A 21,146-nucleotide genomic window follows, 5' to 3' on the forward strand; every position below is an offset into this window, starting at 1 on the left:
TGCACAGTAATGAGTTCACAGGACCAGGATGAGATCACATTCAGGTAGAACTAGCCAAAATGTGCCCCATAAAGCCATATTCAGGATGCTGCATCTTTATCAGTGTTGCACTCTATGTGCCTTCTTTGGACTTCTTGAGACTTTAATAAGATGAGCTGCTATACAATACTTTTTTAGCGAATTATGGGAGAACTTGCTCTGTGCACTTGAAAAATAAGTGTGAGTGGTCATTAGAGGACTCCTGCATTCAAAAGACTTAGCATGGTCACTGCAAACTTGGTAAGCTGTATGCTAAGGAATCAGGTCAGCATTCTAAAATGGGTCCAGCCAATGAGAATGAAAGAACCAATAATCCTGGATGAAAAGTCCTTAAGTAAGTCTTTAGATCAAAATCCTAGTTAAAGTAGGATTTTGAGTAAAGTTTGAGTAGGAATAAAGTTAATAGTAGTCTTCTCATTTGCTGCAATGAGCTTTCTGGGAGGCCTCTGTCTTTATGGTGTTCTGCTTCCCAGCTAAAAGTTGCAACTGCTCAGTTAATACAGGTTCCACAGAAGAGCTGATATGAATAGTTACTTAGAAAATCTGAATAGATCAATGAGGAAAACATCCAATGGGGAAACCAGCGGGACAGATTAAGAGGAAGAGAAAGAAGGATGAGGAAACAAAAAGGAAATTTGGAAAAGAAGGGAGTATTAAGAATGAAATAGTAAAGATTCCTTAGAGGGTGTGGGATCTTCCTAATCCCGTCTGCGCTGGCCTGACTCATTAAAGCATTAGTTTTGGCACTCTAAATTATTACCCGTGTCATCATATGTTGGAAGGAAATGTGGCATTCTGATGCCAGACGTAGGAAATTTTGTGGGAAAGAATGACTCACTAAGGGAGAAAATAGAATATACACAACAGCTCACCTTTTAGGCTTGTGGCACACTAAATAAAAATGGCCTGTTTTCAATATTCAATTAAAATGCTGAATATATGTGTCATTCTTTAGTTATACGCAGAGAGTCAAAATTAGTAAAGAACTGTAATGTTTTTTCAGTCATTTTAATATTTTCCATACCAATACTTGGGGTTTGTAGTGGCCACTTCTGCCCAGTGCTTCATCCTAAGCCAAAAGGGAGCAAACGTTCATTGAGAAGAAAAAAAAGGTTTGTTGGTAATGATAATATCTCTATTAGACCAACTAGTATAACTGGGAGACATAAGTACACAGACGCACAAACCGTTCTTTAGGCTACTGTTATATTTCCCTAGATAGTGAAAATATTCAGGTTATTTAACTGTCAAGTGGAGTATAGTATTTTTGATATAACACTCAGGATGCATTTTAACAATAATATTATAAAACCACTATGTACTGTTGCATTTCGCTCTGTCAGGCTAGTACATCAATGGAGTTCCACTTTGATATATGAAAACAAAAATATATTTTTCTGATAACTTCAGAATCTTCTACAGTAAAGGACTGAATCTCCTCTAGAGGAGGTAAAGACCTGTTATCACTTCTGGTTTAATGATGGGGAAATTGGGAGTTGTAAATATCCCAGAAGAATTGTGATGAGGGTCTCTTCCCTTCTGATGCTATACAGCACTGAAGGATTGTCCTCCCACCTCATTAAATCAGCAGATTACCACATTCAGGAATCTCTCCTACAGACAAAAAAACCTGCTCTTGTTAGCCAATAAAACAGCATTGTGGTGATGCGATTCTAATATTTTACTGGCAAATATGGGCTCTTTACCAATTTATTTATCCTGAAGAGAACACAAAACTCTTCAGTTGGATTTTTCATACTGTCCAGGTGGGAGGGAATGGTAAAAACAGTTCCTACTGAGAATTATAGTAAAATACATAACAAGACGTAAATTCATACCAACCTTCTGTTCTCATGTATTTTTACTTTTACTCTAAGTGACACATAAGTCTTTCTAGCAGAAGGTTTGCCCCTGGGTTGCACTATAGCAAACCTATTTTTTTTTTTTTGCCTCAAAGCCACATCTTAGCACTCTCTTCTGCACAAAATAGCAACTGGACTTTGGGGACTTTGAATAATCTTTACTACATTATCAGACTGTTTGCAAACCCTGCAAAGGAAAGTTGGGTGGTTAAAGGGGAGGTGTTTGATGCCAACCAGAAAGAACTCCCTAGAGCTCTTCTTCAGTAGCTATGCCATGGCAAAGACTGCAGTTTCAGATTTCTTAAAATTTATGGCATTTTTCCAATGATCTGAATTATTTGTCTACTTTTCCCATGACTGCTTATCCTGCCCCACACAACATACTGCACATCTCAATCACAAGGTGTGAAATGTTACATCTGCATCATTACAAGAGACTCAAACATCCTATTTATCTGCTGATATTACAAAGACAAGTTCCACCTAGAAGTTGCTCCAATGAAGACAATGGAATTACACTACAAGTGAACCTAGCCTGCAGATGCTTTTGCTTTCATGTCATGATTGTCATATATCTAAATACTTGTCATGTGGATGAACTCACTAGTATTTACTACCAATAGGTTACTGAACTATGGAAAATACCAGTTCTCTCTACTTCTGTGCAATAACAATTTTTCATTTCAGGGTTTTTCCAAAGGCACACCCTATTTACTAGTCATCGTGTCTTAACTATTAGCAACATTTTCCTTCCATGGCACATGATTAACAAAGTATCGCAATGTTAGTAAGGAGTTATATACCTTAAACTTGCTAATGGACAGGAACTGAGTGGCACATTCCAATTAAGTTTGACTACCATCTTTCCTGAAATTCTACTGTTCCATGGGGCTTGCAATGTTCTTAGAGAAAATAATTTTGAGATGTAACTGTCTGCATGCTGATTCTGGAGGATTTTTATATACAGAAGGTTTTAGTCACATCTTTACAATGGCAGATTAGTTGTTTTATCTGAAGGCATAAATATCCCCCTATTCCCTTGCTATTGCTGTGGTTGGATGGGAAAACAAAAGTCAAAAATGAACAATGTCAGAGCTGACACACCTTAAAAACCTACTTAGAACTACTAATCTAAGGAGGACATGGGTAGGAAAGATGAAGAATAATTATGATTTGAGATAAAAGGTTCCAAATAACCTTGAACACTTCCTAGAGTAAATGCCATTTTCAGAAGTGATGTAAGCACGTAAAAGTCTAAGTCAAACTGAAAGTCAGAGGAATCTAGGAGCCTAAGTGAGCTCATAGGTTATGAGTTTAAAATATGAGTTTAGTGGTATAACTTGCTGAGGGCACTTGCTTTGATACATGAAAGATATTTTCCAGTTCATTCTTTCCACTTTGCAAGTAAGAAAAATCCAAAGTTCATATCTAGAGTAATCCTAACGCAACTATGCTGGTACAGTTATACCATTATAGTTTGGATTCATGTTTCCCTATTTAGACAAGCAAAATGTCACTTTCAAAAGAGTAATGTTTCTACTGTGCTACTAGATGTGAAAGTTAAAGATTATCATCCATTTGGAACTAAAGCACGTTTACTAATTGCACCATGAAAGACTTAGGGTGGCTCAGCATTTGAGGGTGCTGCTGTCTGAGACTTCAGATAATTCCGCTGAAGAGTTTCAAAGCAAAGAGGGTCAGATTCATTCAGATTGTACATAATGGCTAGGAGTTTTTAAAAGATAGCTATTGCTTTCTTGATGAGCATCTATGAGGAAAATGAAAACCCTGTCAGTGTATTTTCAGAACCCAAGTACAAACAATAAGTAAAACTGATCTTGACAGGTTACTAAATCCCTGGGAAACAGTAATCTTTTGCAGTGTGGTATTTAAAAATATATTATTGCTTTTTATTAGATGGCACCCCAACGTGTGTAAAGTATTTAGAGAAGAGGGTACAAGGCTACGTCAAAAAGTTCAGATGGCATAGTGCCTGCTGAAGTCCACAGTCCTTGCTGCAGGACTGGTGCATGATCTGCAGCTCCTGCTTTTGTCCAGACTGAGCAGCCCTTCTGAAGGGCATCGCAGCTCTCTCTTTGCCTTCTGAACTCAGGTTCCCTCACATGCAGTAAGGACAAGGCCAGGAAGCACATGCCAGGAACAGGAGTGGAGAATTGTATATGGTACACAAGTCTGTTGAATTGACACAGCCAGGATGCTTCAAATTCAGAAAAAAAATCATGCTGCAAACATTTTGTGGTTTCAGATACGAAGCATATATTTGCTTTCTGGCTAAGTTCACACTGAGTAGGATAAATCACATCAATATTTAGTCTTACTCTCCTCTTCTTTATAGCTAATACCCTTTATAGCTAATACCCTTTGTTTGATGTTCAGAACTGGAAGCAGCCACAATCCTGATTGGTTTCCTCAATACTTCTAAAACATATGTTAAAATTTGACATAAAACACTCTTAAGGTTTTAACAATGTAAAGAAAGGAAAAAGAGTTTTTTTCCATATCAGTAAATCCTAAGTTTTATCTACGTTCGGAACACTAAACAAATGTTTAGCCATCTAGGAACACGGAATAAATTCAGCTCAACAGAGTTATGCTATTCAAGTTCTAATGTGAATGCAAATTTTTAAAAAGCATGCTTTTGCCCAGAACAGTTTTTTTTACACTGTCTGCATCCCCCAGGGAAGGCTACCCTGCAAAGCCATGCTACCACAAATTGCAGCGAAGATTGCAGATGCTGCAAAGAGCACTTTTTTCTGCCAGCACACGTTCCTCACCTACTGGAAGCCCTCTAGTTAAAAACTTGTCTGCATGTGAAGGGCACGTGCCCCTATAGTTAGGCTGCTAGAGCTGCCTTGTGGCGAGGTTGTGCCAGCGCTCACCTTCTTAAGGGGCAAAGCCATAAATTAAAAGCATTTTGCAAGTAGCTGTCATAGTACAGACACCGTTCACAGCTGTGTCGCTACCAGAAGTTGGCAATGCCAAAGAAAATTTCAAATAACTCAGCTAGTATAACCTGAAGTAGACTAGAAGAGCTACCATATGTTCTGCCGACAGAACTGTTGAGCAACGACATTTTCAGCTGCCCCTTGAGATCCAGAAGTGGATTGCTGTCACTGGTGTGAAGCAGTGCAAGGGCTCTGCCGCGACCACAGGTAGGGAGGCTGAAACACAACAGACGAGAGCAGGCACTGCAATGCAGTCACGCCCTGAGCTAATAGGGATACGCCAGCTAAACCTCTCAGTAAAGAGCAGGGCTGGAGCCATCTTTACGAGTTTTTGGGATAGCGATCAACATCATTCTGTTATTGACATTCTTAACCAGCTTAATCAGTGTGACATGATCATTTTTTCTTATATCTGTCAGGAAACTAGAATTGTTATCTAACTAGCCTGTAGAGTAGCTATTCAAATTAAGCCCAAGTTTGCTGTTGAATGTTAGTGGTTTAAAACTGTATCATGCATATATGCACTCAACGGAGAATTTAGATATTTGGGGTCAAAGTCATGAATAATGAAAAAAGCTTAATTTTCAGACTATTAAGAAAAGTGCATCAATTTATAATATAGCTGGCTGGAGCTGAACATTACTTAGGTAGCTGACACCTGTGTTCTTGGGGAAATACCCACTGTGGTCAGATTGTATAAGTTAGGTCAGTAATTTCAGACTGCTATTATTGATTCTCAGGAAGGACTGAAAATAAATGGCTTATGTTGAAAATAGTTCTCCCCATATGTAATATATTTTAATACACTTAATGAATGCACATCCAAGTAAATGTGCCTGTTCATTAATCTTTTATTTAAACTTATTAATATTTATGTAGATGAATTTCACTAAATTTCAGTAATTCACCCTATCATACAATTTTGGGAGCTCAACTCTGAAAACCCTAGCACTTTATATTTGAGGCCATAAGTGGCACCAAATCATGTGTTTGACCTTGTTTCCCTGTAGGACAAGAACTGCCTTTCAGGAGTTCAGGACGTCTCCACAGCCAGTTCCTCAAACAGCAGGATTCTTGCTATGCTTAATGGATCATTCCTGCCCACCCCCAACCATTAACCACAGAGATTAAAGTAAAAGATTCACATAACTGTTGATATCAGTTACAGTGAAATTATTATCAATATGCCTTTTAATTAAAAAATATACAGATACAAAATTCTATTTACCACCTCACATCAAGACTCAAACTGATAAAACGGAACTTGCTAACATGAATTATGTTTCTAACTTTTATCTTAACAATCATCTTTACCTTTGACATTCACATTCGATATGTTTCTAGCAGTGATAAAGTATCCTGAAATGAGTTCTGCGCATCATCTCACAAATCTTTCAGCAAACATACGCAATAGTTAGGTCAATAGCACAGCACAGACCACATATTTGAACATCAGCTTTTTGTCTGTTAAATGATATTTCTCTAATAACAACACCATCACAATAGCTGCCACTGATCAGGAAATAGCTATTTAAATTAAAACCATGAGAGCATATATTCAGAACCACAGACTTACTACCTTCCCTGCTCCATCTGCCTCTACAGAACACTGACCAGGGAACAGAGGTACAGCCCAATAGCATAAAATTGGGTCTATAAATAACACAGATGTTTTCCAAAGAGCTGAGCACGCACCAGTGCTTTCCAAAGTCACAAGAATCATTTGAGAGCTAATATTTGGGCATCTCACATTAAATCTTGGCTACAGTGCCAGTCTCCCTTTAAAATTTAACAGATCCCCTGCATTTTGAATCTACTTTAGAGATAAAAACAGGACTAGATGAATATTAAGGAAAGTTCCTCATGCTGAAGAGCCAGAAGACCTACTTCTCATTTCATTCAAACCCAGGTTTACATCAGTACAATGGAAACACATCCGATTGACAGACCTCTGCATGAGAGGACGCACACGGAAAGAGCTGCTCTGTCACAGAATCTGCACTAGATGAAAACACTTCAACAGAACAAAGAAAGAAGCCCTTTCTTCAGTATATTGCTATTTGAGCATTATCGCATAGAAAAGCGATCAGAGGACTTTTTTATGTAGTTAATAGGCTCAATTTCCTATTCTGTCCCATTTGTCTGTTACAAAGGGGACTGTTGCTTGAAACAAAACACTCAGCAGTTGTAGCACTCGTGCCGACTGCACTCACCCTAGATTAAGCAGATATGGGGTAAAATAGAACAGGCCTCGTTACTCCATCTGATCAGTGCCACTTCAGAGAACCTGTCAGGTACCCATGGTCAAGTACTTCTGAACAGAACTCAGCAGGGAGCGGGGAATCCAGCCCATTGCTTGCTCACTTGGTGGCTTTTAATACAAAAAGTAAGTATCACTTTGGCTTTGGATCATCTCAGATACAGTGTATCAAAGTGCCATATACAGTTATGTCACTGCCCCAAACCTTTGGCCTTTCTCTATAAAAGAAGGAAAGGTTATAAGACACTGCCACCCAAACAGCTGTGCATTTTGCTATGCAAAGTCATGTAGGCAACTTAACCTTCATTGACATATCGATGCACACACAAAATTCTCTGATACAAACAATTTAAAATAAACTGTTCTGTTTTACAATTGTTTTAGGCATGCTTTTATATAACTGGAACAGATCTTACAGGCAACCCAGGGAAGAAGTATCTCCAGAGCCTTTAAAAATTCTCTAAAAAAGGATACGAGTATCTATCTGAATTAATTCCAGGCATACCATTTCCCTAAGAAGAAGTTAGGGATGTTTGTTCAAGTTGAAATGATTAATCAGCATTCCAAAATCTGCTAATCACACAGCATCACCAAACTGTACTTTTCTACCTAATTACAACAAGCTTAGAGTGATATTATACAGAGGAGGCTAAAAGGCCAAAAGACTTAAGCTTGCCGAGAAGTTAATTTCCCCAGAACTCACTATTTGGCTTTTCGTTTCATCACTCGGATGACTGATCTGGCACAATCTATTCTACCTGTGAAACAAAGACAGAAAGCTAGTGTGCTAGTTAATTATTTGATTAGGTTTTAATTTAATTAAATATCTTGGAAGATTTCAGCTTGCTTGGCTACACAGGGATAGCAGACAAAAACATTAACAGGTCTGTGGGTATTCTGTGCTCAGTTCAGGACCACTCCGGAATGACACATCCACAGCTCTCCTGACGGCCCCTCTCCTGAGGGCCAAAGAGAGGAGGCTGTGTGAACCCTCGCAGGATCGCACTGCAAAGGACTCTTTGCCGAGGTCTGTAACACCTTGTAGAACACCAAACTTGATCTAGATCTTGTCTGATGACTGAGAGGGACCAGAACATGAAGCTGCAAATCTTCCTGTACTTTTACCCAGAATGAGTAAACCATTTGTTTGGTTACTACATTCTCTGAACTCTGCTGTGCTCATGTATGGTATTTATGCGGTTATGACAAAGACAAGAATACAGAAGCAATTATGAAATCAAATACATGTTCCCAGTTTTAACATATCCTGCAATTTATTAATTTCTTGTTTTGGCTTGTTTTCACAATTACCCTTGGGTGGTTTGCATGAAGCTATTTAGGGTACAATAAAGAGTTTTTTACCACATGGTTTTACTGCGAACGGGACTACACAGGCCATTCCAGAGGGATGAATGGCCCTCTGGTTTGTTGTGTGAGGGGCAGGAAGGCCTGAAATTCAGCATTCTATTCTATTTAGGTTACAGTGACAAATCAGGCTTTTCTGGGAAAGCATTGCGACTTTCATAAGAGACTGGAGAAGGAAGTGTATCCTCTTTAAAGCAATGTTACAGATAGATATTTGTACTGAAAGGCCACTATAACAAGTGGCCCATATTTACTCTTTTGTATCTTAATACTTTGGGATTACGCAGACATAATCAGCTGCTTGACTCCAGCAAACAGGCCGGAAACCAAAAGGTGGTGGTTAATCACATAACTTGTAACTAAGTCGTAGCACAGGATGTTGTAAATATTAGAAGTTTACAAGAGTTTCCAGTGGATAATGTGTATGACAAAAAGTCCAAAGACCGCTGCCTTGGTCAGAAAGTTCCTGAAAAACGAATTATTGGAAGTATGGAAGTGATTCTAGGAAACTCGCTACATATGTCTTCATATATTCTTCCTTAGAATTAAGTTTTTGGTCACTGTCAGAAACAGGAAGCCGGGCTAGGTGGATCTCACTCAAAATGGTCTTTCTCATGAAAGCAGTGTGTACACAGCTCAATAGTCTATCACAGTTAGGAGAAGTTGGATTTATCCCTAACCCTTTCCATCTCTCGTGCAGAAAATTGGCACATGGACAGGTGGTGTCTTACTGCAATGCAAAAACAAAGCATTCTCAGTTTTGATAAACCAGGTGAGAGCAAACCAAGGTATATGAAAACTGTCTCCTTCGCTGGCACTCGGGAACCATCGGAGGTAAACAATCTCTGTCCCCAACCTTGGCACCACTAATCCACACCTCTGAGTAGTATGAAATATGTTCTTTTCCTTTCCCTCACATCATTCCCTTCCTGCCACTCACAAGTGACCTGAGATTACTGCTCCTTCTCCACACCTTTTAGAAAGTCCTGCCTGCTCTGGCCACCACTGAAGGAACTACAGTGCTTCTGCAAATGTAAGAAGGTTTCCTCAAGAGGATGGATTCTATCAGAAATCATCATCATCATATTTTCCTGTTGCAACATGTTTGTCTCAGGAATAGCATAGATTCCAGAGAGAACTATGTCTGGCTTCACTTGACCAAAGTAGAAATTTGCAAAATCTCAAGTGTCCAAGGCAGAATTTTCACTTGTACATACTGCCTAGTGCACACCAAAGACTGCAGCTAAAAACTGGCAACAACCAGTTCTCCTCAAGAGCTAAAAGAGGTAATTTGCCTTTTGCAATACGTGCCTATTTTATACGCCATTTTTGAAAATTGTGCATCAGTGAAGACTGTTATAATTCTTCCCTCCTGTTCTATGTCATATGTTTTTCTTCATACACAAACTAATCCACTAAAACAGCAATGGAAATATCTTGTGCAACTCTGGGTTTTTGCCTCCCACCCAATTTTCAGCACGGGAGTATATTGCCCAACCATAAATGCTAGTAAATCAAGAAGCATCAAAATTCTGTGATGTTTTAGAGTCCTTTGCTGGAAATAAGACCTCAGGTTATCAGTTCTTTGAAATTCTCAAAATAGTAAGCATGAAGAAATTTAAGTCTGACAGTAGGCTAAGAGCTTCAGATAAATGCCTGGAGACAGCCAAACTTACACCGTCACATCAAGTCTGTCGTTGCAGCTTAAAAATGTGTTTAACCCTTGCAGCTATTTCTTTTGACCTGTAATGTGGAACTGGAAGGAGAGTTTCCATCTAAAGTTACAGCTTTAAGTGATTAGTGTAATAGTTTCCCAAGCTCTCACGGTATTTGTGCAGCATTGTAATAAACTTGATCAACTGAAAACATGTAAGATATCCAAAGGAATGGTCAAGAAATAGGTTTGTTCTCCATAACTAGATCATAGAAGCGGAGTACTTCATTAAGAAGTTTGAAACTGGTAACTCACAAGAGTACTCAAAGATGGTTACTATTACCGTCTGAGTAATGTTATCAGTTGTCTGCAATTACTTCTATGGGGAAGCCGGAAAATTTCTTGAAAAGAACACTCCATTTAGCACTAAAAATAGAGGAACATCTGCTCCAGCAATGACACAGCCAAGTGTTTTGCTCAAAGGATACCAGTTCATCAGTCCTCTTCCACATGGAGGGTATCTCCCAAAATGAACAGCAATCAGAAATTAACTTGCCCAGCTAGCAACAATTATTATAAGGTCCTGAGGTGGAGGTTGCCAGTATTATTTGAATAATAATACTGAACGAAGTAGTTGTACACATTCCCAGTGAAAGCCTTGTAGTTCATGCGGTTTCCACAATCAGGCTAAATAAAAGACAGGTTCTTATGCCCTGCGCAGAACGGGCTTTGCACAAATGAGAAATAACACATAAGTTTTCTATGTGAAACAAGTGGCGTTAAAAGCAAAGCTCATCTTCTTATTTAACAGAATTATACTAAGAACAGTTTGTCTTTGTCATTCCTAACTGTGCATGTCAGCATAAATTTGACTTTTCTCCTCAACCCAGAGTTTCTCTCATACTCTCTCACCTGCTAGCAGCATAGCTCCACTCTTGATATCCACCCTAAGTATGCAATCTCAGGCAATCTGCTGTACTTAGTACCTGCATTTGGTGCTCCCTTTCCACGGACTTTGATAGCGTCATATTCTATTGCTAGGAAGTCTTGCACAGACTCTTTGCAACTTTTATTGTATTACTGACCTTTCAATAAAGTGCTAGTTTCCTGACAACTTCCACAGTAACACAGTTTCTGTAGTTTCCAGACAATAAATATAATATACCCCATACCAATTATTCTTATTCTGACAACTTTGCTAGTCCTGTCTCCTTCATTAAATACTAGCTTTAAATCAGCTCTATAATTAAATCCAGATTAAAGTGGTAAAGACTCCAGCTCCAAGAGCAAGGAAAATACAGTTATGTCATATGTTATAAAAATCTCCAGGGAAAGCAAACAGATGCAGATGCTGAGAAATATATTGAATAAGGGATTGATTTTAAAAGACCTAGTTATTTCTTTTCAAATTAAGATCATGTAATATACTAGATTTTTCTGGCTTTAACACGCACTTTCATTTTGACTGGTGTTTTCTGCTTTCCAAGAACACTGCTTCCATCATCGTAAGGGTATTAAATACATTTTTACTAGCACAAAGATCACTTTAAATACTTTAACCAGAACATTCTGAGCATTTCTTTATGTTTTCTCCTGTGCCCTTCTCTCCAAGACACGAGACCCAAGATCATCTGCACTTTTTCCTATATCCATATGAGCACTTTTTTCTGCAGTTCTGCTGCTGCCAGCTCATAGCCAACTGCCTGCAACTGGTTCCTCCAACAGTGGCATACCCAAGTCTCTTACTCCAGGGATACCAATTCACCTTGTCAGCACATAAAGGAGTCTTTCAAAAAGAACAGCACTCGGAGAATAACTCACCAAGTTAACCCAAACCTACCGTTGTCCCTCCCCAGCCCAAGGTCACTAAACAATTTCTAGCTTTTCCCCAGCGTGTTTTCAGTACTTTACAGCCCTGCTCATCATATTCAATCAGCCACTCACCTCAGTCATAAACGCTAGCTTTGCACAGTTCACTCACAACAAAATACCTCTTCAGCCCCCAGAAATGAAGTGCTGGAAGGGACCATCCATCCTTGCCTGAAAGGAAAACAGAACAAACAGTCAGTGATGGAAAGCTGGAGAATTTTAACTCTGTATCGGACAGAAATTTTGTGCCATAAAAGAGCAGATACAAACTGATGGGAACTTTGCGCCACCGGCACTGTTGCTACATCTGTAGAGTCCTCCAAAATAAAGGATGGTGAAACTGTAAAGATGTATAAGGATAAAAGAACAGTAGCTGTACTAAGCAGATGACAGCTATTTGGGGATCTATACATTTTTCAGGAAAGTTTTGGACAATATATATGTTTTCAATAAAGAAAACGTGGAGAGCTTGGAGACAAGAGTCTCATATGGATACCTTTAGCTGTACCAAAACCTTATCTGAATTTTAACATGAATGTCATGTTGAAAATTGTGACCTGACTTTGTAATTTCCATTATTTTTTAGTTTTGCACATGAATTGAAGATAAATTACTCTCTGAGACTGCACAAAAATGAGCTTGTTGCCAGAAATTTTTGTCATCCAGTGAGTAGATCTAACAACGACAACAAAAAAAGGTTCAATAACGTTTTGTTTTGCCAAGTCACAAGAATGAAGATTACTATGAGTCGGTTGGGGACCTCAGTGTGGATTTACTTGGTTTTAAACTCATAACGACATCTGTTTCATTCAGTAGCAGTGCTAGTTATATCTGCATAACAGAGTAAGAGCAACATAAAATACTGTTCTTATGTTTTGCTGATGCATGCTATCAGAAAAACAATTTCCCTGTGACCTTCTTTTGAGAATAATCTGTAGCAAGATCCATGGAAGGATCTCCATCAGCCATAATTTGTAATATGTGGTTAAACTACACACTAAAACTCTTGGCAACGTTTATACTTCTTAATCATTAAAAAACAACCTAAAAGAGAATATAAACACAAATAAGATATGTCATTAAGCTTAAGAGAAGCTTCCCAAGGCTGACAATGTGTGGTCCCTGCCCTTTTTACTCAATAGCTAAGAGCTCAAGCACCAACTGGATACCTTGTTTTCGCTTGAGTATAGATCTATAAAGAATAATGGTGTTCAGAAAGAGTTATTGGGAAAAGAAATATCCTTGACTTGCAAATTTAGCTGATCCAAACTGGACTGGAAAATGACACGGTTTGGGCAGACTCTACTTAGATAACATTTTACAATTCCTGCACGTCATTAGTATCTGAACAGATAGGCTACTTGGTTTGTTTGGCTAATTATGTAAAACAGTGGAAAGATCAAAATATTATCTACTTAGGCAAATATATTATGAAAGTTGGGGCTCATTACTATTTAGGAATAGCTGTTACTATTAGTAATAGCAGTGCAATAACACAATCTGTTGAGTCATTTAAAATCAAATCAAACTTCATGTAGCTTGTTGCTCCGTGAAAACACGTCCTGGAAGCATCCAATAACATGCACTTGAAGCGTTCCAGTTTGTGAAGGGCTTTATAAATATATACTGCTGTGGTCATTGATTCTTATTTTATTTACTTTTTTAAACTAATACTAGAGCCCTTGCTCAAAATTTGATCCCACATTTATCACTAGAATTTTCCTGTTTCAGATAAAGAGGTATTTTCTATTGTTTCCAGTATAAGGCTCTTTCTTTAAAGTGCATTAGTGCATTATTAAGACAGAGTGCAGAGGAAAGGTAGGCTTTAATTTACATGGCAGGACTGCTTTAGCTGAAAGAACTACTTCATAGTAAGAATAAAAATAGATACATATCCTGCTAAAAGAAGGAAGTTAGTATCTTGCCCAAAGAACAAAAGGTTGACAAGATACCTGTTAGTATGAACTCTCCTGAAAACTGAGATGGCCCTATGATATTTATAGTGGCATAAATCAATGACATAATATCAGAAAAGGGAAAACTTGACATAAGTAACATAAGAAAAATTGAAAAATTCCAACAGGCTGTTGGCCTGGCAATGAAACTCAAAGAGGTCCTGTATTAGGGACGTGAAAGCAAGAAAATCTCAAATAAATCTCCTGAAAGGACTGCCTTGCTGAAGCGGTAACTGAATGTATGGCATCTTTTCACTCTTAGAGTCATGAGCATTAAAATCCAGATCGGTTAGTGTTTCACTTTCCGGAGCTTTATGAAAGTGATTTTAGAAAGCCACAGCTTTCAAGACAGATGCGTTCTCTTCTCTTACCTCTAACACTAGTTTGCATAGCCTCTTAATATGTATCTTTGAATCTGTTCAAGTGATATTTCTAATTTCCCTTGTCAGCTTAAAAAAGTGAAGCGGCATACCAGATAGCACAGATATAGTTTCAAACAGGTTTCAGAGCAGTATCTTTAGGGAGTAAACATGTCACTATCACTTTAGGAAAATGGTTCAATCGGGTATTGGCAAAATCACATTAAAAATATGTGAGAAAGAAAATAAATGGGAAATCACGTTATCCATGGGTGAGTACATACTCGACCTTTAGGACCTCTGTAGAGATACAGTGCACTGATACTGAGTGACACAGTCTACCTAATTCATATCACTGCTTCCAATATGTACTCACTTAAGAGGACATTTCCAGGTGAGACTATGCCAGACAACGGATGCTAGTTATAACTCACAGCTGCATCCATAAACTTTAGCCCTCTGGAAGCACTAAGTGGTTACTGCCCTGGAATCCGTAAGAAAGTTAAGCCAGAATAACTAAGCTAAAAAAAAAAAGTCTCATTAGATAACAGACTCGGTAAACGTATTCATTTCTTGCCTTAAAACAATATATTCGGGCCAAGGCTTTTGTGGTGCACATGGTGTTGTTTCGTAGCCTGATGACTCATAATAGTTTTATGGAAAGCAAAGGAAGATGCTTTTTAAAGGATTGCCTATGCTTTGATGCGTATGTTTCTGTTCAAGGTCCTAAATACGAATTTCAGTCTTCAGTCTACTTCTCTTCCATTTTCTGCAGAACAACATGCATTCAACATGTTTCTAGGCTCTGATTTTTATGGTACAGAATAATGACTACAAAGAAATAGCTGTAGTTAAGGCCGTCAATAACGTTCTTGGTGACATTCAAACCAGACTTTGACTTCCAAAATACTGCCCTTAGGAAGGCACCACACCGCCAAGTAACAGCATAAAGCTGGAATAACGTATGGGATTACTGCCGCCTCGTGGCTAGCTTACAACATGACATTGAAAACAAGGGAAGGCAAACTCCAGCATTTATAATTATCCTAATACAGCTACAGACTTTACAAATACAACATGAAGGCATAGCCTGATTATCGATGTTGATGATGGAGCGGGATACACAGGCAAGTTATCATCACGGTACATAATAACATACATACACGTACATATAAACACATACACAGAGTTGAGCATGTATTAATGAAGGAGAACTCTTCAGGCTTTAAGAAATGTTCTGTACTGTAGAGAAGACTGCAGCAGGCGCTGTAAACGCCAAATCATAGGTTCTTGAGCAGAGTTTGTTAAAATACATTAGCATGCTCTTCCTCTATATTGCTGTCTTTTGAAAATAGCGTGGGGGCATGGCAGAATACAAAAAAGCACTGCTAGAAAGCAAAAAGCCAGTAAAAAAAATTTTTCTTAAAATATAAGGCTATCTAACGGTTACAGGTAATAACGTCATAGCCTCAGTTTTTCTTAAACTAACACTAAGAAATAGGGGATGGTTCACCTCTGTTCTAAACCTCTTTGTCTTATACAAATGTACACCTTTCAAAAGCTGGAAAGAAAAAGAGAGATGGAAGTGGAGTAGTGAATGGAAAGACATAATATTCCTCCAGGATACGAAAAGAAATTGCTCACAAATTAAGTACAAAATTTTTTGTAATGGAGTGTTTCCTGATATAGGTTTCCATAAGATGAGAGAACAGTGATATGGCTTCTTACCAAAGAGCCATGTTCGACTTCCCTTCCAAACGCAAAATAATTAAGCGATAATTTTAAGTTGAAGGAATTGTTAATGCCCAAAGCAATACTGAAAAGCTATACACCCTTACAACACCTACATAAAAGTACACAAAGTACAATATATTTGAAAAGAACCTGTTATGAATACCCACCTTCTTCAGAACTGTCAATACCTAGCTCCTCCTTAAGTGTTATGCAAAGTAAATTGCCTCATATTTTCAGCTTCATCCTTTGTTCCAATTTCCTCTGTGCACTTTTGTGGATAATAGGCATACTGATATGTATTACTGTAGTAGTTTCATAAAATTTTTCTACACAATATATTGTATAATGACTGACTGTAATGTGATCCTTTTTTGTAGGCTATGCCCTGCTAGCTGCTCATTATAAACATTGTTATTGTAGCAGTGATGCACTTAAGAGATTATTCTTTTTAAGACATGGTAAGGAAGGGCAGTGTATTAGTTTGGTGCGAACTACTGACATAAATAGCATTTTTTATGTGTGCATTGCTAGATGCAGCTTTAAGGACAAAGCTGAGGTGGCCACCTACACATTGGGAGCTTCGAAGATTCAGTGCATCCCTACTAGGCTTTTTAGAACATACCAAATACAGCAAACAATTAGGTGCTAAACAGTGCCTACCAACACAGGATTCATTTTTTTATTCCTGGTATTGATTTCTATTCTCTATTGAGAAAATAACTTTGATAAAATCACTACCTGTGATAAGACATTGGTAACTCTTAATATGGTCTGATTATCTCTGCTTGAAAAAAACTTACATTATTGAGCGGTATATAAACAGTGTATAACTGTCATGTAACCCACTTGCTTCCCTTTGCTTCCTTAGCTCTTTATGAGTTTAACTAATAAAAATAACGTATGTTAAAAATAGTCTCAATTTGTTCTCTGTCTGAACAAACAAGAATCATAGAAAATGGAGGGTTGCTAGAAGACAATTACAAGATTGGCATAAAAAAAGGTTTCTTCCTCATACTATAGAAAAGGAACAACCTATTTTTATTTGTCTGTAGTGGTCAGTATGAATAGCAGGAGTCCTACTAATAGTAAAGGTAACGTTTGCCTAAAAGATAATGGGTAACTATGCCTTTCTGTTGAGCTTAGCATCACTGAATGGAAGAGTATGCTTGGCTGTATTTGTCAGTTCATAACCGATGTACTTTTGAAATAAAGCAGTTCTCAAGTCACAATTGGTATATCAAATTTTATCAGAAACATTTATAAAACAACTGCTTTTTCTGATGCACTGATTTGCCAGAAAAGAATTTGGTGGACATTTTGTGGAAAACTCCAGCAACAGCAATTCGAAGTTTTGCAGCCAAGTATACACGTCGTATAAAAAATGACTGGAGAAATTTTGCAGAAGTGTCATCCTAAAGAAAAGAAAAATTTTGACAGAAATTTATTCTCTGTAACTCTAACTTTTAGGACTGCTGTTATTTTTTTCATCTCCTCATCCCGTTTTCCGTGATTGTCTTCAAAATTTTCTTTCTTTTAATCTGTCTTACCATCTGTTCATGATATATTTCTCCTTCAACTACCCTACTTTTAAGGTCTTTTAAGGTTACTTTCATTCCTTTTCCCATCTCATCTGCCAAAGTGATTAGTATGAGAATAAGAATTAACAGAACACTTAATACTGGCATTTAAAGTGTCAGCATTTAGCTTGAGGATCTGTGATCCCAGGCAGCGTACAACAGCTAAAGAAATACTGATGATTTGGAGTCATAGCGTGAAGCTGCTTATAGATAAAGAACAATGTCTCATTTTCCCCTTTAGCTTTGTAACCATTCTAACTTTTTGCTCTAAATGGAAGATCAGATATAGGATATAGATATATGCATTAGCTTAAAAATAGTGAGTTAAGATCAGTATAATAAAAGACAGGTAACTTTTATTAAATTATTGTTTCTATATAGGCATAGTCTCATTTGGAGTGCTAACTATTAGACTAAGTAAAGCACTAGTTAATGTACTAGAGATAACAACTTTGATTTAACGAAAAGTTAAATCTAGCCACATTTAAATGTCTCTGTTTTTACGGCAACATCAATATCAATACCAGTCCTAAAAAGAAAGATACTCAACATATGGACAATTTTTTATAAATGAGCTTAAATATTCAATTTATATCCATCACCTCCAGTTCTTTAGATGCTGGATAAGAGAGATTAAAAATTAAAGATACATCTTTGTTCTATCTTAAAGATTTATCTGTTTCGGGACCCTCAATTTTTATGGGACTTCCTAGGTCCTCACACATTCAGTTTTCTTGAAACAGGATACTAGTAAGAAATAATCAAGAAAGGAAGGGACAGTGTATACAGCTGTGTCAATAAATCTTGGGTAAATATCCTTTTTAATAAGGCTTTACAATTAAGATAGATAGTCAATACCAGAGAGTGCATGAAGTTTAGTGTTGCTACTGTTCATAAAATAAGAGATGGCAAGTGAAAGGGGACAATATATGTAGGATCCACAATAATGGAAGATAGTAAGATTCTAGATGGAAAAATGATTTAAAAAAACACTACACATGCTGTCTGTGGACGCACCTAAACCATGTTCCTTATATGAACAGTGAATTGCTCAAAAAATTGCCATAGTAAAAACTGCAGTTTCAATAATCCACTGTATCTTCGGAAAGCATTCACGAGCTTCAAAAAGGAATTTACTAATTGTTAGTAGCTTCAATATTGCAGATGAGGTTGCCATTTTTACTTTGGCGTGTTTTGTACATGTTATTTTAGACTTCATTTTGTTTTCTTTCCTCCTTTGCACATAGTCAAAAATCTAGCGTAAAATAAGACAGAAAGCAGCAATAAGTGCGCTGCAAGGAAGGGGACGAGACATCCACTGGGAAAACAAGGAGATAGGGCTGAAAATCACGAAGCGCACTGATGCTTTCCTCTGTAACGCTCACTAGGCATCGGATTTGCCCATACCACGTTTTAGCGGGAACTGAAGTTCACATGGCTCAAAGGATGCCAATGCAGAGACGACTGGCCCGAAAGCCTTGCCAGCCTTCCCGCCCAGGGACATCACTTGCAGAAGTTCCCGCCACAATTCCACAAAACACTGCAGCGTAGCCCGGAGGGAGCCGTGCTGCTCACCCTTCCAGCACGCAAACCCACAGGTTCGCCTTCCCTGGCCGCGCAGTTTGAATTTTGCTGTAAGGTGTGTTCATCATGCCCCTGAGGCTCGCCGCCTCTGTCACGGCGACCAGCGGCAACTCCCGCTACCCGGCAACGCCGGGGCCATCGCGCTGCCCGCCAGACACCTCCTCGCCGCGCCGCGCCGCGCCGCCCCTGCCCTGCCCTCCCCGGCGCGGCCCCGGGCTCGCTGCTTGCCTTGGCTCCTCCCTTCGTCGCTCAGCTGGCGCGCCGGCGCTTCCGCTCGGCGAGACCGAAATGGCGGCAGCAGCCTCCTTCTCCTCTTCCTCCTCCTGTGTGCTCCGCTCTGGCTTGCTGCCGCTGAGGAGGTGGCGAGTCCTCTCGCGCCCAGCGCCTGAAGCCGCCTACGGCACCAGCAGCTCCCCGCGCAGCGCCGCCAGGTACGCGACACCTCGGAGCATTTGCATCCTCTCTCCTCCTCCTCCTCCTCCTCTTCCCGGCACGGCAGGCAGCACCCTTTCGGGAGTGGCGAGCCGAGCGCGCGGGGCGGCCCGCGGCCGTTTAACGGTCGCCCTGGAAGCTCGCGAGCGCCTGAGACGACCTCCCCCCCCCCCACCCTCACGCGCCGCGGCCGTTTAACGGTCGCCCTGGAAGCCCGCGAGCGCCTGAGGCGACCCCTCCTCACTCTCGCGCGCTGCGGCCGTTTAACGGTCGCCCTGGAAGCCCGCGAGCGCCTGAGACGACCTCCCCCCCCCCACCCGCACGCGCCGCGGCCGTTTAACGGTCGCCCTGGAAGCTCGCGAGCGCCTGAGACGACCTCCCCCCCCCCCCCACCCTCACGCGCCGCGGCCGTTTAACGGTCGCCCTGGAAGCCCGCGAGCGCCTGAGGCGACCCCTCCTCACTCTCGCGCGCTGCGGCCGTTTAACGGTCGCCCTGGAAGCCCGCGAGCGCCTGAGACGACCTCCCCCCCCCCACCCTCACGCGCCGCGGCCGTTTAACGGTCGCCCTGGAAGCCCGCGAGCGCCTGAGGCGACCTCCCCACCACCACCCTCACGCGCCGCGGCCGTTTAACGGTCGCCCTGGAAGCCCGCGAGCGCCTGAGGCGACCCCTCCTCACTCTCGCGCGCCGCGGCCGTTTAACGGTCGCCCTGGAAGCCCGCGAGCGCCTGAGACGACCTCCCCCCCCCCTCACGCGCCGCGGCCGTTTAACGGTCGCCCTGGAAGCCCGCGAGCGCCTGAGACGACCTCCCCCCCCACCCTCACGCGCCGCGGCCGTTTAACGGTCGCCCTGGAAGCCCGCGAGCGCCTGAGACGACCTCCCCCCCCACCCTCACGCGCCGCGGCCGTTTAACGGTCGCCCTGGAAGCCCGCGAGCGCCTGAGGCGATCTCCTTCTCTCTCCCCCCCCCTTCCCCTTGCGCGCCGCGGCCGTTTAACAGTCGCCCTGGAAGCCCTCGAGGGTGCGGCGCGCTGACAGGGCGGCCGCCGCCGCCCCTGAGGCAGCGCCGGGGCCCCACTCCCGGCACACTCGCCTCTTTCTCCCGGGAGTCAACGGCCGGGAGCGGGGTGGCGGGGGCGGGCCGGAGATGTCCCGGGACCTCGCGGCGTGCCGGAGCGTGGAGAGCGGTGGCTTAGTTGAGTCCCTTGAAAATGGGATTTTCCTGCCTCTGTGTGGCATCTGCAACCCGGCGGCTGAGGTACTGCGAGTGGGGGAGGACTGCGAGGCGGGCATTGTTACTCCGGTGGGGAGTCGGAGAGCCCTTGCAATTAGGCCTTGCATGCTTAATCCTCGTTGAGGGAAATCTGACTTTAAAACGTGTTTGCTCTTGGTACTTCAAAGAGCTTTTCTTTTCTTTTTTTCATTCCTGAACTGCTGTGTATTAATGTTTTTGGTTTCTGGGTTTATTTGTGCTAATAGGTTGTGAATTCAT

General features: G+C 40.7%; 2 protein-coding genes across 6 annotated transcripts in view; one reads left to right on the forward strand and one right to left on the reverse strand.

Annotated features, from left to right (window-relative positions):
• The window catches only part of RASSF6 (Ras association domain family member 6), a 152,591-nt gene extending 133,022 nt beyond the window's left edge, over positions 1 to 19,569 (reverse strand). For all 3 annotated transcript variants that reach the window (XM_068940931.1, XM_068940930.1, XM_068940929.1), the window contains exons 1-2: positions 19,453 to 19,569; positions 12,091 to 12,186 (exon numbers count right to left, since the gene is read on the reverse strand). The gene's annotated coding sequence lies outside the window, so the exon portion shown is untranslated. The remainder of the gene's footprint in view (positions 1 to 12,090; positions 12,187 to 19,452) is intronic.
• MTHFD2L (methylenetetrahydrofolate dehydrogenase (NADP+ dependent) 2 like) overlaps positions 19,513 to 21,146 on the forward strand; it is a 37,569-nt gene continuing 35,935 nt past the window's right edge. For 2 of the 3 annotated variants that reach the window (XM_068940932.1, XM_068940933.1), the window contains exon 1: positions 19,513 to 19,655. In XM_068940932.1, the coding sequence (XP_068797033.1) occupies positions 19,513 to 19,655 (143 nt within the window). Of the gene's footprint in view, positions 19,656 to 20,180; positions 20,913 to 21,146 lie in introns of those variants that run through there. The other variant, XM_009683849.2, reaches the window with a different exon arrangement.

This window comes from Struthio camelus, chromosome 4, assembly GCF_040807025.1.
Source record: "Struthio camelus isolate bStrCam1 chromosome 4, bStrCam1.hap1, whole genome shotgun sequence".
Lineage (NCBI taxonomy): Eukaryota > Metazoa > Chordata > Aves > Struthioniformes > Struthionidae > Struthio > Struthio camelus.